The sequence below is a fragment of the Pinus tabuliformis genome, chromosome Q (genome assembly GCF_031772625.1).
Source record: "Pinus tabuliformis cultivar Carrire ecotype Pingquan chromosome Q, CPIR1, whole genome shotgun sequence".
Classification (NCBI taxonomy): Eukaryota; Viridiplantae; Streptophyta; class Pinopsida; order Pinales; family Pinaceae; genus Pinus; species Pinus tabuliformis.
The window spans coordinates 940,159,445-940,175,061 of NC_142296.1; the positions used below are offsets into that span (position 1 = coordinate 940,159,445).

Consider the following 15,617-nt stretch of genomic DNA (forward strand, 5'->3'; position numbering starts at 1 on the left):
AGTTCGTAAGCAGCAAAGTAGACTCTGCAAGGAGTGGGCATCATCTACCATCTCAATATAGAAAAATATTTGGCATCATCCCCCCGTTGACGTGCGCGAGCTCAGCTCTGCAGCAGCAGGGAGACAAATGCAATTCAGAGGAGGCGGAACAGGGGAGAGGCGGTCCAAATTTTCCATCTTATGAACCAGAATGAGGTTGCCTTGGCCCGCACAAAGCATTAAAAAGCCATTAATGTCGGCGATGAGCTTTTGGCCGGAAGCATGGGTGTCCATGTGGTTGCGCCACTTACCAACCCACATTTGCTACATTGTACCAGTGCCTTTAATCACTCGCATCCGAGAGTTCTGCATCATTCTGCACCAGATCAGTGCATTCCTGTAAATGAAAGTTGTCATTTAAAATGTCAAACGAGCCAGCATTTAGAACTCTTTCACTATCCACCCCAAGATTTGCCAGGAGATTCGCCACTTTATTGCCTTCCCTTTTGACATGTTGGAAAGTGATTTCTCTATTAGTTAAGAGCCATTTTTCTATATGCTCTAAACGAGCTGCTAATCTCCAGCTACTGGCCACTTTGTGAGCAGGTGTTCCTTGGAGAATTTGATTGGCTATGTTGATAAGGATTTGTGAGTCTCTTTCAATTACAATAAGAAAGAATCCATGTCGCTGAGCTAAGCACAGTCCCTGCCACAATCCTTCTAGTTCAGCTGAATTGTTTGTGTCCCAACCTATTGAGCCAAAGAATAGTAGAAGTGGTTTGCCTCCATGATCCCTGAATATGCCTCCATAGCCTGCCATGCCTGGGTTGCCTTTGGAGGCTCCGTCAAAATTTAATTGTATCATTCCTTAGGGAGGAGGCTGCCATTTACTTAGAGCTTTGGGATTTTGAGAGAGGTTGTTGGGGTTGTTGGATAGGTAAATCCCCTCTGCGGACAGAGGCGATCCCTCTAGCCTAAAACAGAACTAGCCACAATCAAACCACGCTGCTACACAAGTTCCTAGTTATGCATCAAAGGTGAATCAAGAAGACCAACCTAGAGTCCAACGCTATGATTGAAGCAGAGTTGATATCCCCGCTCCCTCGCTCCAGCAGATCATAAACGAACACCTGCACATGCAAAGGAAGAGATAGATACCAACATAAAAGCTACCAAGGCACAACTATATTTCAGTAAGAAAGGAAATAAATCAACACATCGCCATAATAGACAATGAGATTGGAACTATAATAGCAGTCGCTCATCAATTAATAATAAACAGGAAAAGTTACAACCATTGTTCTGACGTTGAACCTCTCCTGGTTGGGCGAGTAACTATATGTGTCTTGCAATGCATCTCCTCTCCGGCAGCATAACCTCTCTAGCACTCACTAGCATTCCTCCAAGAACTCAAGAACTCAACATCTAACACTCCATGACTGATGATTATCACTTAGCTTGTCGAATGCATAGGGACAAGCTTATATAGATGAAGAAGGGAGGAGGATACGATGAACCGGGACACCTATTGTGGATTAACATTATCCCTAAAAGCCATTAAAGATGGAGATAGGATAGAGCTCGACATAAGACTGATTTTTTATCCTCAAAAAGCTCCATGTAATGAAGGAAACAACAGTCGGACGTGCGTTAAGGCAAAAAGCATGACCAAACTTGGTTGGCGTGACTGCTGCTCTAAGACAGAGCGCAAATGGTCGCCCCCTCTTTTGAGGATCTCCATGATTGGCGCGGGTAAGATACTGTGGACTTGCGCCAATGGAAAAAGAGCACTTTTCAGGGATAATCTGTAGGAGGTGTCTTCAGGGAACATGAAGTACATACTCAGGGGAACATAATGCAAGTGTTTTTAGACTTTGTCACTCCTTATAACTCCCGGGATGAGTCCTCCAAGGTACGACAAGAGGAGTAACAGGGATGGTGACAAATTACTGTGTAACAGATGCCCCCTAAAGCATGAAGTCCGAGAGGTGGAGAGGGGTGAAATGCTTTACAGGAACACACAAGAACACATAAGAACACATATAGTTACTGCCGCCAAGGATCTGTGTTAAGAGACATGACTGATAGTTCAATTACATGATGTACGTGGTATGGTCGCAGCCATCCATAAGAGAGTACATAAATAATCTAGATCCATAGTATGGACGCAGCCATCTGGTTAGGATCAATGAATTGACTCAGGTATGGTCGCAGCCATCCAGTGAATGAGTCAAGTATCAAGAATCACGCCTGGATTACAACAGACACAATCCAGGGTCTTGCGCTCCGTCTCGACCCGAACAAGAGTACAAGTTCAAGCATGTGAATATATGAGCTGAAGTCGAACATGCATGAACATCGTCTGATTACCAGTCAATAGTGGAAACCGTTAACAGACGCGAGAGGTACCACCAATAATGACAATGGTCCTCAAGGTACTATAGGTACAATCTACGGCGCGTGAATTAATGATCTGAAGTCGAACGCCCGTAGAATCATTCGATCGGAGGCCAATGATGAAAACCTCACGTCGAACACGAAGAACCTGCCATTGAGGCATGCAGGCTCCAAGGCACCGGAAAGGAGTCTCTAGATCAACTTCCTGGATAATGTGTTGAAGTCGACAGGAAGTGACCTTGATCGAAGGTGGGCCATAATGTTTCCCACATCATCGACACGAGACAGAGAGATAATGTTGTGAATCAAGATTGTGTTTACTATCAGAGGGAGGTTGTTTCTTTGCAGGGGTCAACATCTCTTGAACATATCGGCGACACATTAATGGAATTGGCAGTATTCGACATCAATGTATCAAAGGTCATGATGACAAGGCAATGAGTGGATGAGAGGTCAAATAAGGTACCCAAGTCCATGGAAGCAAGTGAAAGATATGAGATGAGATATTCCCACCCTGGACACGAAAGTAGAAAAGTGCCATGTTCAAGAGCGACATACTGCCGTCACAGTAATAATTATGGGTCAAAAATTTTATTTTCCCCCCGCCATTTCTGACGAGTACCCCAGCTATTTTTAACAAGCTTGATGGGGATAGCATATGCTTGAGTTGTGACAAAATCCGATGTCATTAAATTTTAACGAGTCTGACAAAGGAATAACTCGGCGTCTTTTCATGTTTAGAGAGTTTGAAAAGACAGCAGAAAAGGAAACTCCAGGGATGTCCTTTTTCGTAAAGTTGTGTCTCTCGGCCCCGAAAAAGTATAAAATAATACCCGAAAGAACCGCTCGATCGTTACAATCGAGGAGTACTTTTCATAATTAGTGATTTCGACCTGAAAAAGTAAAAAAGCGGTCAAAACCACGTCGTTTCGTAACCATTAACGAGTTTGGAACGACAAAAACCCAGTAATCTTTTTATGTTTTAATGGTCGACATAAAGAACTTAAAACGACCGCCCCTTATTACCATTTAACGAGTCAAGGGGAGCGACTCGGCAATCTTTTCCTCTTTAAATGGTCAGAAAAGAGCTGAAAGCAGACCTCCGTTTTTATTTTCTTTAACGAGTCAAAAAAGGAAAAATACTCGGCAATCTTTTCATATTTTATGAGTCAGAAAAGAGCGTAAAGGCGACTCGTCCTGAAGGAACGAGTGGTATAAAGGATAGCAACTGGTTTCGGTAATGGTGGAACTTACTCGAAACATGTAAAGGTTAAGAGGCTAGCTAATAAAACCACTCATCGCTTCGGTTCCTTAGGAAAGGAGAAACAACCAAGTGAAAGCATATGACCGGCCAAAGAGATGGTGGCGATGGAATGAAACAACCAAGGCTCATCTAGCAGAATTTAGGAGATAAAAGGCAATCACGGGATGTAAATCAGATATGGGTTCATTTTTACACAAGCTTGAACCATGGAGAACTTTGCTTGTTAAATTTTATTTTTTTTGCATGCCCCCAGCATGATAATGCAAAATCGAGATACATGCCCCCCAAGCTTCATGGCATTCACGGAGTGGATGGAATGAAGGTTTACTTGGAAAAACTCGATTTTGAAGGAGGATTCATGCCTCTGGGGGCCAGCTGCCGTCATCGGAATGACGGAGTGGAGGCTGGGGCATTTCCTGTGGAAATAAGACCATTTAGGAATGGTAGATGACTATATGTGAAGTGTGAACCAGGGAATGAAAGTTGGTCTACGACTTTGATCATTCTTCCTTCATGCGGAAAACACATCACTCTGAAGAGTGAGGACACAATAGCACGTATGCGATAAATATAGTCTCGTCCAAGGAGTAAATTGTAATCTAACGGACCTTGGACTACCATGACACCCATTTGAATAGTATTCCCTTCTAACGTGATAGGTACATTGGGAAGAATTCCTAAAGGTCGAGTGATTTCTCGATGGAAACCCGTAAGGTTTCTCATCTCAGGCAGAAGCAGTGGGGAACCAAGTGCTTCCCAAGCTGTTGAAGAAAGGATACTCACAGGAGATCCCTCATCAATAATTGTACCAGCCATAACCATGCGGTAGACTTGGACTATAATTCGAAATGGTATGGAGGCTGGTAACCGAGGATTGACTAGTTGATCCCAATTGAAGGAAACAACTAGGTTGCTTGGAGGTGGGACTGGATAGACAGCCGGATATGATTCTGATGGACTTTCTTCCTGGTGCGAAGGAATGAGAGGGATGCTCACTTGATCATTAGAGTCTATGTTGATGAATAGAATTTGGACGGTGGGATCTTCATTCTTGGCAGTGATAACATCATCTGAGGAGGTAACTTCTGAAGGCAAAACCGGGTCACTTGTAAGCCGAACCTTTTGACTTTTGTCTGGTTTGGGTTCAGATGTAAGATCATCTAAGGTTGGAAGTTCTGAAGGCAAAACCGGGTCACTTGTAAGCTGGACCTTTTGACTTTTGTCTGGTTTAGATTCAGGTGTAAAATCATCTAAGGATGGAACTTCTGTAGGCAAAACCGGGTCACTTGTAAGCTGGACCTTTTGAAAGACCGGGTCACTTGTAATCTGGAACTGTGGACTTTCGTTTGGTTTGGACTCAGGTGGTTCATCTTTGATGATAGAGTGGTGCGTAGACGATGAATATAAATCAACACTCGTTCCGACCAGGGACTGGTCTGGAGCAGGCGGAGCACAGGTAGGTTCAGGAAGAGAGAGCTGGACCAAAGAGGAATCATGTTTGATCACTTGGTTAGCGGAGAGATGATCTGAAGTTGTAAAAAGACGTTGATATCCAGCGGGTAGTTGGGGTAAGGGAGCCGACAGACTCGCCAAAAGACGGGAAGCTTCATCCATAAGTGGACAAAGGCGAAGAAGATGATTACCTTCACAAAGTCGACAAGGGAAACGAACCTTCCCTTTTCTCTTACCAACTAGTAAGGTATCGTCGATCTGCGACGACAAGGGGCGAGTCGGGTCACGGGACCATATATCTAGGATCCTGGGAATACCAGGACAATCAGAAAGAAAATGGTCCTCCTTGCATAATCGACAAGGAGACTTAGCCTTCCGCGGAGGGGCAGAAGGTGGTTCCACTTCAGATAGTCTCGTGGTAGATACGACCTTTCCCTTAGGAGACTTCTTCTTTTTGGTCTTCTTCTTCTTCTTCTTAGCCACCTGGTTACTGAAATCCAGGGTTTCACCAGGCGAAGTAGAAGATGAGGACGCAGCAATGGGCGAAGAAGGGAAGAGATCCACCTTAGAATCAACATGGGGTTGTTCGGGTGGAGGAGGTGGTGGCGGAACAGGATTCATCACACTTGAGACCACCGAGTTTGAAAACAATCATACGGGTAAACCAATGGTCAACCCAGGCAAAGACAATGTTGCGATATACTGAACACTGACATTTCCAACCGAAGGAAATGGACGAGGGTTCCCATCAGGAGGAACACCTTGGCCGGTGGGCGCCGGGAAGGCTGCCATTGAACGAGAAATAATCCTACTCAAGCTAACGCAAACAAAATCTAATTGGGTATATGTTATCGTGGCCAATAAATTTTAAGACACTGAACTTAACCTTTTCATTTTTTAAGAGTCGAGAAAAGGGTAAAAGATGACTCTAGTCTCCTTCGAATACTTAATGAGCACGAAGTGACAAGACGCTCACAGGCACCTTTTCGTTTAGGGAGTTCGAAAAGGATCAAAAGTGAATGCTCTGGAATTCTAGGTAGAGGGTGTGCCAAACTTTTCGCAAAACCACAGAATACTTTTTAGGGTACGGGTGGTGAATCTTCGTGAATGCTGTGTTCACTGCATTGCGAATCGTAGGGCGGCTGACACGGCTTCCTATGGATAAAGGCTTTATTCCTATAGGGGTCTCCCAATATATACGCGACGGTACGTGGGAGCACAGTCCGTATTGGCACCTATCGTTTCACCGTGGAGGAATCACCCAACCACTCGACGATAAACCACCAGGTTTAAAGACGCCGGAACACGTCTCTAACCTAGACCTCTAGAGTATTTGCGTTATGTTCTAATGTGTTGTTATGTTCATTGAGTTCATTTTAAAGTTTATCTTCGATTATGTTTCAGTTTTTGGTCCTACCGTATGTGATATCTCAAAAACTTCTTAAATGCAAACTATATGCCAAAATTATATCATTTGATTCGATGAATTCTATCTACAGGAGGGTTGAGATCTTTTCACAAACGAAATGATCACTCAACAAACAACGAAGATCCTAATGCAGCTAATAACAAGAAACGAAATTTTTTCTTTTCTGTTTTAATAGAAACAAATAACAATAAATGCTAACTACTATGATGCAAGAGATTTTTTTGTTTTTCTTTTCTTTAAGATGGCATGATGCATTTAAACAAATTTTAAGAGATATGCACAATCCAAGTTCAGTCTATGAAATAGAACCAATTCTAAAACACCAAAATGAACCATGCAAGCAAGGAAAAACACAAAGACTTTCACTGAACCATGTAATCTAAGTTCGAATGAAGTCAAGTGAAATCCAAAGAGGCTAGAAGTGAAGCACTCAGAGTATAGAAGATCAAGCTTTAACAAATCACTGGATAGGTGCAGAACACAACCAACAAGCTGACTGGATAATCAAGAGACCGAAACTTCCCGCAGAAGGCTAGACATGCAACGAAAATCAATAGAAATAAGAAAACAGCTGAAGGATAAAGGCTAAGACCAGTCAAGCAGAGGTTCGACACACTTCCAGAGGCTGTAAGAGATATAAAAAGAGACTGAAAAAGCTTTCCACCCACACACAGGCAAAATTTACAGGGCTGGCGCGACTGTCAGCCTGCAACTTGCGCTACCACAGAATTGGCGCGAGTTGCTTTAGAGCAACATGCGCCAACTGGCGCGACTGTGAGAGTAATAACCGCGCCAATTAAGCTTGCCGGCTAGAAAAATAAATAATACGACCTCAGGCCGGGTTGACAGTGCTCAGATGGGTCAAACAATAAAGAATAAACTCAAAACTGACTCAGGAAGCTCATTCACTCAAGCAAGCAGAAGAAAATTAACATGCAAGACAAAAATCAAATAGCTCCTCCCCAGCAGAGTCGCCAAATTGTTGGATAGGTAAATCCCCTCTGCGGACAGAGGCGATCCCTCTAGCCTAAAACAGAACTAGCCACAATCAAACCACGCTGCTACGCAAGTTCCTAGTTATGCATCAAAGGTGAATCAAGAAGACCAACCTGGAGTCCAACGCTATGATTGAAGCAGAGTTGATATCCCCGCTCCCTCGCTCCAGCAGATCATAAACGAACACCTGCACATGCAAAGGAAGAGATAGATACCAACATAAAAGCTACCAAGGCACAACTATATTTCAGTCAGAAAGGAAATAAATCAACACATCGCCATAATAGACAATGAGATTGGAACTATAATAGCAGTCGCTGATCCAGGTGGATATTGGTGGCCACCTGCCAAGTCCACCTGGACCCCCACCATTGTCTTTCTCAGCATTTTCAGTTTCCTTAATTGTAGCACAACTTACTATTTTTAGCAGTTTTTCGGGTCCTGAACTTCCGGAGCCGTTTTGAGGCCCTAAACGACGTTTTTTGGGGAATCCGGGGACAACACGAGTCCATGGAATGGACTGGTGTTGCCCATTCCAACAATGATAGTGCTCGGATAGATCTTTCTAATGAGCTATTGTACACGTCAAACGGAGATCATATGCCAAAGTTACGACCTCGGGAAGTTGGTGTACCAACTTACCCCCAAACGGGGCCCACAGTTTGGCGTTTCATCTCCTAGGGTTAGGTTTTGGAATGTTAAGGGTTTTTCCATTGTTTCTAAACAATAAATAGGCCTTCGAGCCTCATTGTAACACAGTTCAGAGGCATGTAGCCATCACATCTCTTCTCAGAGATAAGCTACCATCGCCCTAGCTAGTTTATTTCCATTTCTGTCTGTAAGCATATTTCAGTATTTTCCATTAATGAAATGAAGTATTATTTCCGCTGCATCTTTTTGTATATGGTTATCTCTGTAATTTGTTGCGTTCCTGTTTAAATCTGGATCAGTGGTATCAGAGCGGTCTGCTTTTTCTCTGTTTTTCTTTGCATGTCCCCAACAAGGTCGGGATATAAGGAGTTAGGGCTTGAACTGGTTGAACCTTTGCAAGACCAGCCTCGCAAATCCCGACGGCCTCCCATGGCGGACGAGAAGAAAGACGAGGGGGCAGGAGATCCCATCAAAATCTTGCTCGAAGAAGCGCTCGAGCGACAACGGAACGCGATGATGGACAACTTTGCGCAGATCCTTCAGCAGCTACCCAGAAGCGGCGCATCGACTTCCAGCAGCTCCTCTGGAAACGCCACACCCTTTAAGGTACAAGTTAATTTTGAAATCCCCATATTCGAGGGTGAGATAGACGCTGATGCCGTAGATAAATGGTTAAATCTGCTAGAGGGTTATTTTTCTGTTCATGAATTTTCGAGTCGGGAAAAGATTTTTTTTGCTCTTCTCAAAGCAGCCCCCCACGTCAAGGACTGGTGGGAAACCTACTGCGAGCAGAAGGATGAAAGTACTGGCTCACTATTTTCAGCCGCACCCACCTGGGATTCGTTCCGGGATGCCATCAAGGAACAGTACTACCCTGTCGGAAGCTATGAGGATGAATACATAAAGTGGACCACGCTGCGGCAGGGAAGGGACCAAGACGTGCCGGAGTTCACCAATCTTTTCCATACCCTTCGCACAAAGGCTGGTATCAAGGATTCGAAGCAACATTTGATACTCAAATACCGTGGCTACCTGCACAAGTACATCCAGGAAAAATACAGTTCCTAAACATCGCCTTGCTCGGCGCAGCATATCGGTATGCCGTCAAGGTCGAGCAGAAGTTTAAACAAAAGAAGCGAGACTTTGGATCTGCGAATCCAAAGCAGGGGAAAGGTGCCCCTAAACCACAGAACAAAGGACAAAGCCAAGGCGGGACAGCCCAAGACAACCAGCCGAAGCTGCAAGCAAAGAGCAACGCCGCGAAGCCGAGAAAGGACACTGGAAAATGGTGTGAGTTCCATAAGAGCTCCACTCACAACACAAGTGAGTGTCGGGCCAAGCAGTCACTGGTGGCTGAGCTAAAGGTTTCAGAATCAGATGCATGTTCCGACTCTGAGTCAGAACCCGATAAGGGGTATGAAAAAGGGAAGCAGATCATTGATGCGGATCCCAGCGCAACTGTTGCTACCGCAAAGATCCAGAAAAATGAACCCGAAGATCCAGAGGAGGAGGAGCGTCTCTTCCACTCCCAGATGTGGGTAAAGGGCTCCCCGATACAGTTCATTGTTGATAGCGGGAGTCAAAAGAACCTCATTTCGGCAGAGGTCGTGAAGCGGTTGGGCTTACCGACCACAGCACATCCACAACCATACACCATTGGGTGGCTTCACCAAGGGCGAGATCTTCGCGTGAGCCAGCAGTGTCGCCTTCCATACAACATCAAGCCCTTCACGGATGAGGTATTGTGTGACATTGCTCCCCTTGAAGTTTGTGACGTATTACTAGGACAACCATACTTGTGGAAGCGACATGCTGTGTATGAATCAAGGCCCCGTGCTGTTATTATTACATTGGGAAATAAGTTGTTCAGGATACCAGAGGTAGCACCACCTGCCGCCATCTCTTTGATTACTGCAAAAGAATGCAGTAAGATCATTTCCAAAACCAGGAAATACGCCCTCAAGAGAAGAAGAAGAAGAAGAAGACAGTGGCCGCGGCCTCCAAACGGGGTCCCTCTGCAGTTTTCCTGATGATACGCCCTCAAGGGAAGAAGAAGACAGTGGCCGCGGCCTCCAAATGGGGTCCCTCTGCACGACAGCTACAGATGGACAAGATTGTGGAGGAGTACGAAGACATCTTCACCTCCCCGGCAGCGGTTCCTCTGCACTGTCAATTCAAGCACTCCATCGATCTGACCCCAGGTGCGCCGCTACCCAATGGACCAATTTATCGGCGCTCCGTTCTGGAGAACAATGAAATCAAGAGGCAGATTCAGGAGCTCCTGCAGAAAGGTCACATCCGTCTGAATTCTTCGCCCTGTGGGAGCCCGATAGTGTTGGTACAAAAGAAGGATGGGACGTGGAGACTCTGTATTGACTATCGGGCGCTGAACAAGATCACTGTCCGTAATAGGTACCCAATCCCGCGGATTGATGACCTCCTAGACCAACTAAAGGGGGCGAAATATTTCAGCAAGATCGATCTGAAGTCAGGATATCACCAGGTACCAATTGAACCCTCAGATGTGTGGAAGACTGCCTTCAAATCCAAGGAGGGCCTCTTCGAATGGTTGGTCATGCCTTTCGGATTGACGAATGCTCCTGCAACCTTTATGAGGCTAATGGATGACATCTTGCGGCCATTCACCAACTTCTTTGTAGTAGTATACTTGGATGACATTCTGATCTTCAGCCAGAGTTGGGAAGAGCACCTCCAACACATCCGACAGGTTCTCCAAACACTGCGGCAACACAAGCTATGTGCCAATTTGGAGAAATGCACTTTTGGCATGACCGAGGTTCAGTATCTGGGATACATCATTGATGAACAGGGGGTGCATGTCGATCCAGCCAAGGTCCAAGTCATTCGGGATTGGCCCTCTCCAACCACTCTAACAGAGCTCCGTAGCTTTCTAGGTCTTGCCAACTTCTACCGCAGGTTTGTGTTGGGATTTTCTCATATTTCTTGGCCCTTGAGTCAAGTCACCAAGGGCGGGGCGAAAGCAAAATTCTTTTGGTCTAAATCTCAACAGAAGGCATTCAGGGAGTTGAAGGATCGCCTCTGCACGGCACCAGTGCTCGCGTTACCAGATTTACAACAACCATTTGAGGTCGAGACAGATGCCTCTGACTATGCTATTGGGGCAGTCCTTACTCAACATGGACATCCAGTGGCATATCACAGTGAAACACTTTCAGAAACAGTCCGGAAGTACCCCACTTATGATAAAGAGGTGTATTCCATTGTACAGGCCTGCCGACAATGGAAGCATTACATTTTGGGGAAGGAAACGGTCATCCACACAGACCACCGACCTCTGCAGTTCATACAGACCCAAGGGAAATTGCAGAATGATCGCCATCAGAAGTGGTCTACATACCTGCAACAGTTTCACTTGAATATCAAGTATAAAAAGGGCAGCACCAATAATGTTGCAGATTGCCTCAGTCGACCACCGATCATGGCGCTAACAACCATGCTCAACTCTTGCGGGCACGAGACTTCTGATTGGCCACTTCTCTATAAAAGCGACCCAGAATTCGGCCACACATACCAGACACTCTTGGAGGGTCGGCAGGTTGCATATTTTCACCTCCAAGATGCCCTATTATGCCACCTCGGTCACCTTTGTGTTCCTTCAAGCGAGCGTGCCAAGATGATTTGGGAAGCACACTACAGTCGGGCTGCTGGGCATTTCGGGGTCGAGAAAACAGTGGCAGTACTGCAAAACTATTTCTATTGGCCGAATCTTCGACAGGATGTTGGGAAGTACATCCGATCATGTACTGCCTGTGCCATTGCCAAACCGACCATTAAGAAGCAAGGCCTCTATACCCCGTTGCCTACCCCTAGTCGACCTTGGGAATCCATCTCCATGGATTACATGTCAGGCCTTCCTTCCACTAAGCATGGAAATGACTGTGTTTTTGTGGTCGTCCACAGGTTCTCAAAGATGGCCATTATGATGGCCTACAAGAAGAATATCACAGCAGAAGCCACTGCTAAACTCTTCTTTGAACGAGTGTGGGTGCACTTTGGGATCCCACAGTCTATCATCTCAGATCGGGACAGTCGGTTTCTCAGCACCTTTTGGTCCAGTCTCTGGTCAATGCTGGACACCAAACTCACGAAGTCCACAGACTTCCATCCTCAAACTGATGGCCAGACAGAGGTTGTCAATAGGATGATTGTGCACATTCTGCGCATGTATAACTCAAAGCATCCACGCACATGGGATGAGAGCCTCCCCTACGTTCAGCACAGCTACAACCGAGCTCTTCACAGCTCCACTGGCCATAGCCCTTTTCAGGTGGGTTTGGGATTCCAGCCACTATGCCCCATTGATGTGGCCATGCCACTTGCAGCTACTCACATGAATTCAGCTCATGTCCAGTCCGAAACAGATAAGGCCACCAGCTTCATTGAGCGCATCCAACATATTCGCCAGCAGGTCCATGACATTCTTGAGAAATCAAATGCCAAGTACAAGCAGCGACATGATCAACATCGGGTGCCACACAAGTTTCAGGTGGGTGACAAAGTCTGGTTGCATTTGCAAAAGGAACGCCTTACTGGAGCCTATCGGAAATTGAGACCACTCCGATATGGTCCTTACACCATTACTAAGGCTATGGGAGACAATGCATTTGAGCTCAGCATTCCCCCATTCCTTGGCCTGCACCCAGTATTCAATGTGGACCGCCTTCGGCCATACTTTCCACCATTGCTAAACACATCCGACATTGCAGAACAGCTCAAACCCACAGAATTAAATCCAGATTGCATGGAACAAGATGCAACTGATCGGATCATGGACACACAGATCAAGAACACTCGCCAACAGAATATCCAACTGTATCGAGTTGTCAAAGCGGGCCAACTCCTTCAGCAGGGCAAGTGGCTCACCAGGGAACAAGTTCAGCAGAAGTTTCCTCATCTCATGGAGGAGCTCAACGCAATGGGGACCATTGCTTCCTAAGGGGGGAGGAATGATCCAAGTGGATATTGGTGGCCACCTGCCAAGTCCACCTGGACCCCCACCATTGTCTTTCTCAGCATTTTCAGTTTCCTTAATTGTAGCACAACTTACTATTTTTAGCAGTTTTTTGGGTCGTGAACTTCCGGAGCCGTTTTGAGGCCCTAAACGACGTTTTTTGGGGAATCCGGGGGCAACATGAGTCCATGGAATGGACTGATGTTGCCCGTTCCAACAATGATAGTGCTCGGATAGATCTTTCTAATGAGCTATTGTACGCATCAAACGGAGATCATATGCCAAAGTTACGACCCCAGGAAGTTGATGTACCAACTTACCCCAAACGGGGCCCACAGTTTGGCGTTTCATCTCCTAGGGTTAGGTTTTGGAATGTTAAGGGTTTTTCCATTGTTTCTCAACAATAAATAGGCCTTCGAGCCTCATTGTAACACAGTTCAGAGGCATGTAGCCATCACATCTCTTCTCAGAGATAAGCTACCATCGCCCTAGCTAGTTTATTTCCATTTCTGTCTGTAAGCATATTTCAGTATTTTCCATTAATGAAATGAAGTATTATTTCCGTTGCATCTTTTTGTATATGGTTATCTCTGTAATTTGTTGCGTTCCTGTTTAAATCCGGATCAGTCGCTCATCAATTAATAATAAACAGGAAAAGTTACAACCATTGTTCTGACGTTGAACCTCTCCTAGCTGGGCGAGTAACTATATGTGTCTTGCAATGCATCTCCTCTCCGGCAGCATAACCTCTCTAGCACTCACTAGCATTCCTCCAAGAACTCAAGAACTCAACATCTAACACTCCATGACTGATGATTATCACTTAGCTTGTCGAATGCATAGGGACAAGCTTATATAGATGAAGAAGGGAGGAGGATACGATGAACCGGGACACCTATTGTGGATTAACATTATCCCTAAAAGCCATTAAAGATGGAGATAGGATAGAGCTCGACATAAGACTGATTTTTTATCCTCAAAAAGCTCCATGTAATGAAGGAAACAACAGTCAGACGTGCATTAAGGCAAAAAGCATGACCAAACTTGGTTGGCGCGACTGCTGCTCTAAGACAGAGCGCCAATGGTCGCGCCCTCTTTTGAGGATCTCCATGATTGGCGCGGGTAAGATACTGTGGACTTGCGCCAATGGAAAATGAGCACTTTTCAGGGATAATCTGTAGGAGGTGTCTTCAGGGAACATGAAGTACATACTCAGGGGAACATAATGCAAGTGTTTTTAGACTTTGTCACTCCTTATAACTCCCGGGATGAGTCCTCCAAGGTACGACAAGAGGAGTAACAGGGATGGTGACAAATTACTGTGTAACAGGGGTGCTCATGAGTTTGGTTAATCCGAGGATGCCAATTCTCCCAAATGTTATTCTCCTGGGGAAGGGTAGGAAGGTCCTCTTCATGCCATTTTTGAAGAGTCAAGGTTTCCTAAAGGTTGTTGCAGAAATTACTCCATATGTTATCCAGAGGTGTGCATTGATTCTTAAAAATGTGTTTGTTTCTTTCTTCCCATATAGTCCAGACGAGAAGGCCTGGAATAATTTTCCATAGGGAGTTTAGCAACCTACTCTTGTAAGGATCGATTACCCAAGTACGGATGGTGTTTATAATATCCCCTGTTACTATACCTCTTTTTTGACATCTAAAATTAATTTTTTCCCATATTTTATTGGAAAGGTAGCATGTGTCCATAAGATGTTGTATTGTCTCTTCCTGTTGGTTGCAATTGGGGCATCTTGAGGGCCCATGGAAGCTTTTTTTCCTTAAATTGTCCCGGGTGAGTATCCTTTTTTGACATAGCAGCCAAAGAAACGTCAAGATCTTGGGGCAAATATCAGGAGACCAGATTTTAGCCCACATAGGGTCTTTTGAATCCTGATTGCTAATCAAAAGGTTGTACGCTTCCTTTGTGGTGAAAATCCCACATGGTGTATACCCCCATCTCAGAATATCCTTCCTGTCTGAGAATCTATTTTTTCTATTCATGAGTTCTATGTCAATCTCATTGTGGATTTGCTCTGTTCCATGTCTGATAAACTGTGCAGCTTTTAGCCACTATCTATATCCCTGGTTAAGGGCTGGAATCCAGTGCTGATTGACTTTTTCCTTCTGTTGCGGTGCCCAATCATTTGTATGTGGAGGTTTGAACAAATTCCTGAGTCGTGGTCTTTGTTGCCATGAGTCAAACCAAAAATGAGTATTTCTACCATCTCTGATTTCCCAGAAATTGTGCTTCTGTATCATGTCGCTATGTTGTCTGGCTGCATTCCATATTAAGGAGCCATTTTCAGTGGGCAAAAGTCTAATTAAATCTTCTAGCGGTCTGTTATTTGCATATTTGGCAGTCCAAATTGTAGCCCATGGTGTGTTTGGAGCTGAGAGCCATTTCTACCATATCCTCGCTCCCATAACAGCATTGCTGTGTTGAGGATCTCAGAGACCTG

The 15,617-nt window shown here is 45.1% G+C and overlaps 1 protein-coding gene across 1 annotated transcript; it reads right to left on the reverse strand.

Annotated features, from left to right (window-relative positions):
* Window positions 1-322: 322 nt before the first annotated feature.
* Window positions 323-799, reverse strand: LOC149222549 (uncharacterized). The gene has a single exon (XM_089387629.1). The coding sequence runs from the start codon at window positions 797-799 to the stop codon at window positions 323-325; it is 477 nt and encodes a 158-aa protein (XP_089243755.1).
* Between the last annotated feature and the right edge of the window lie 14,818 nt (window positions 800-15,617).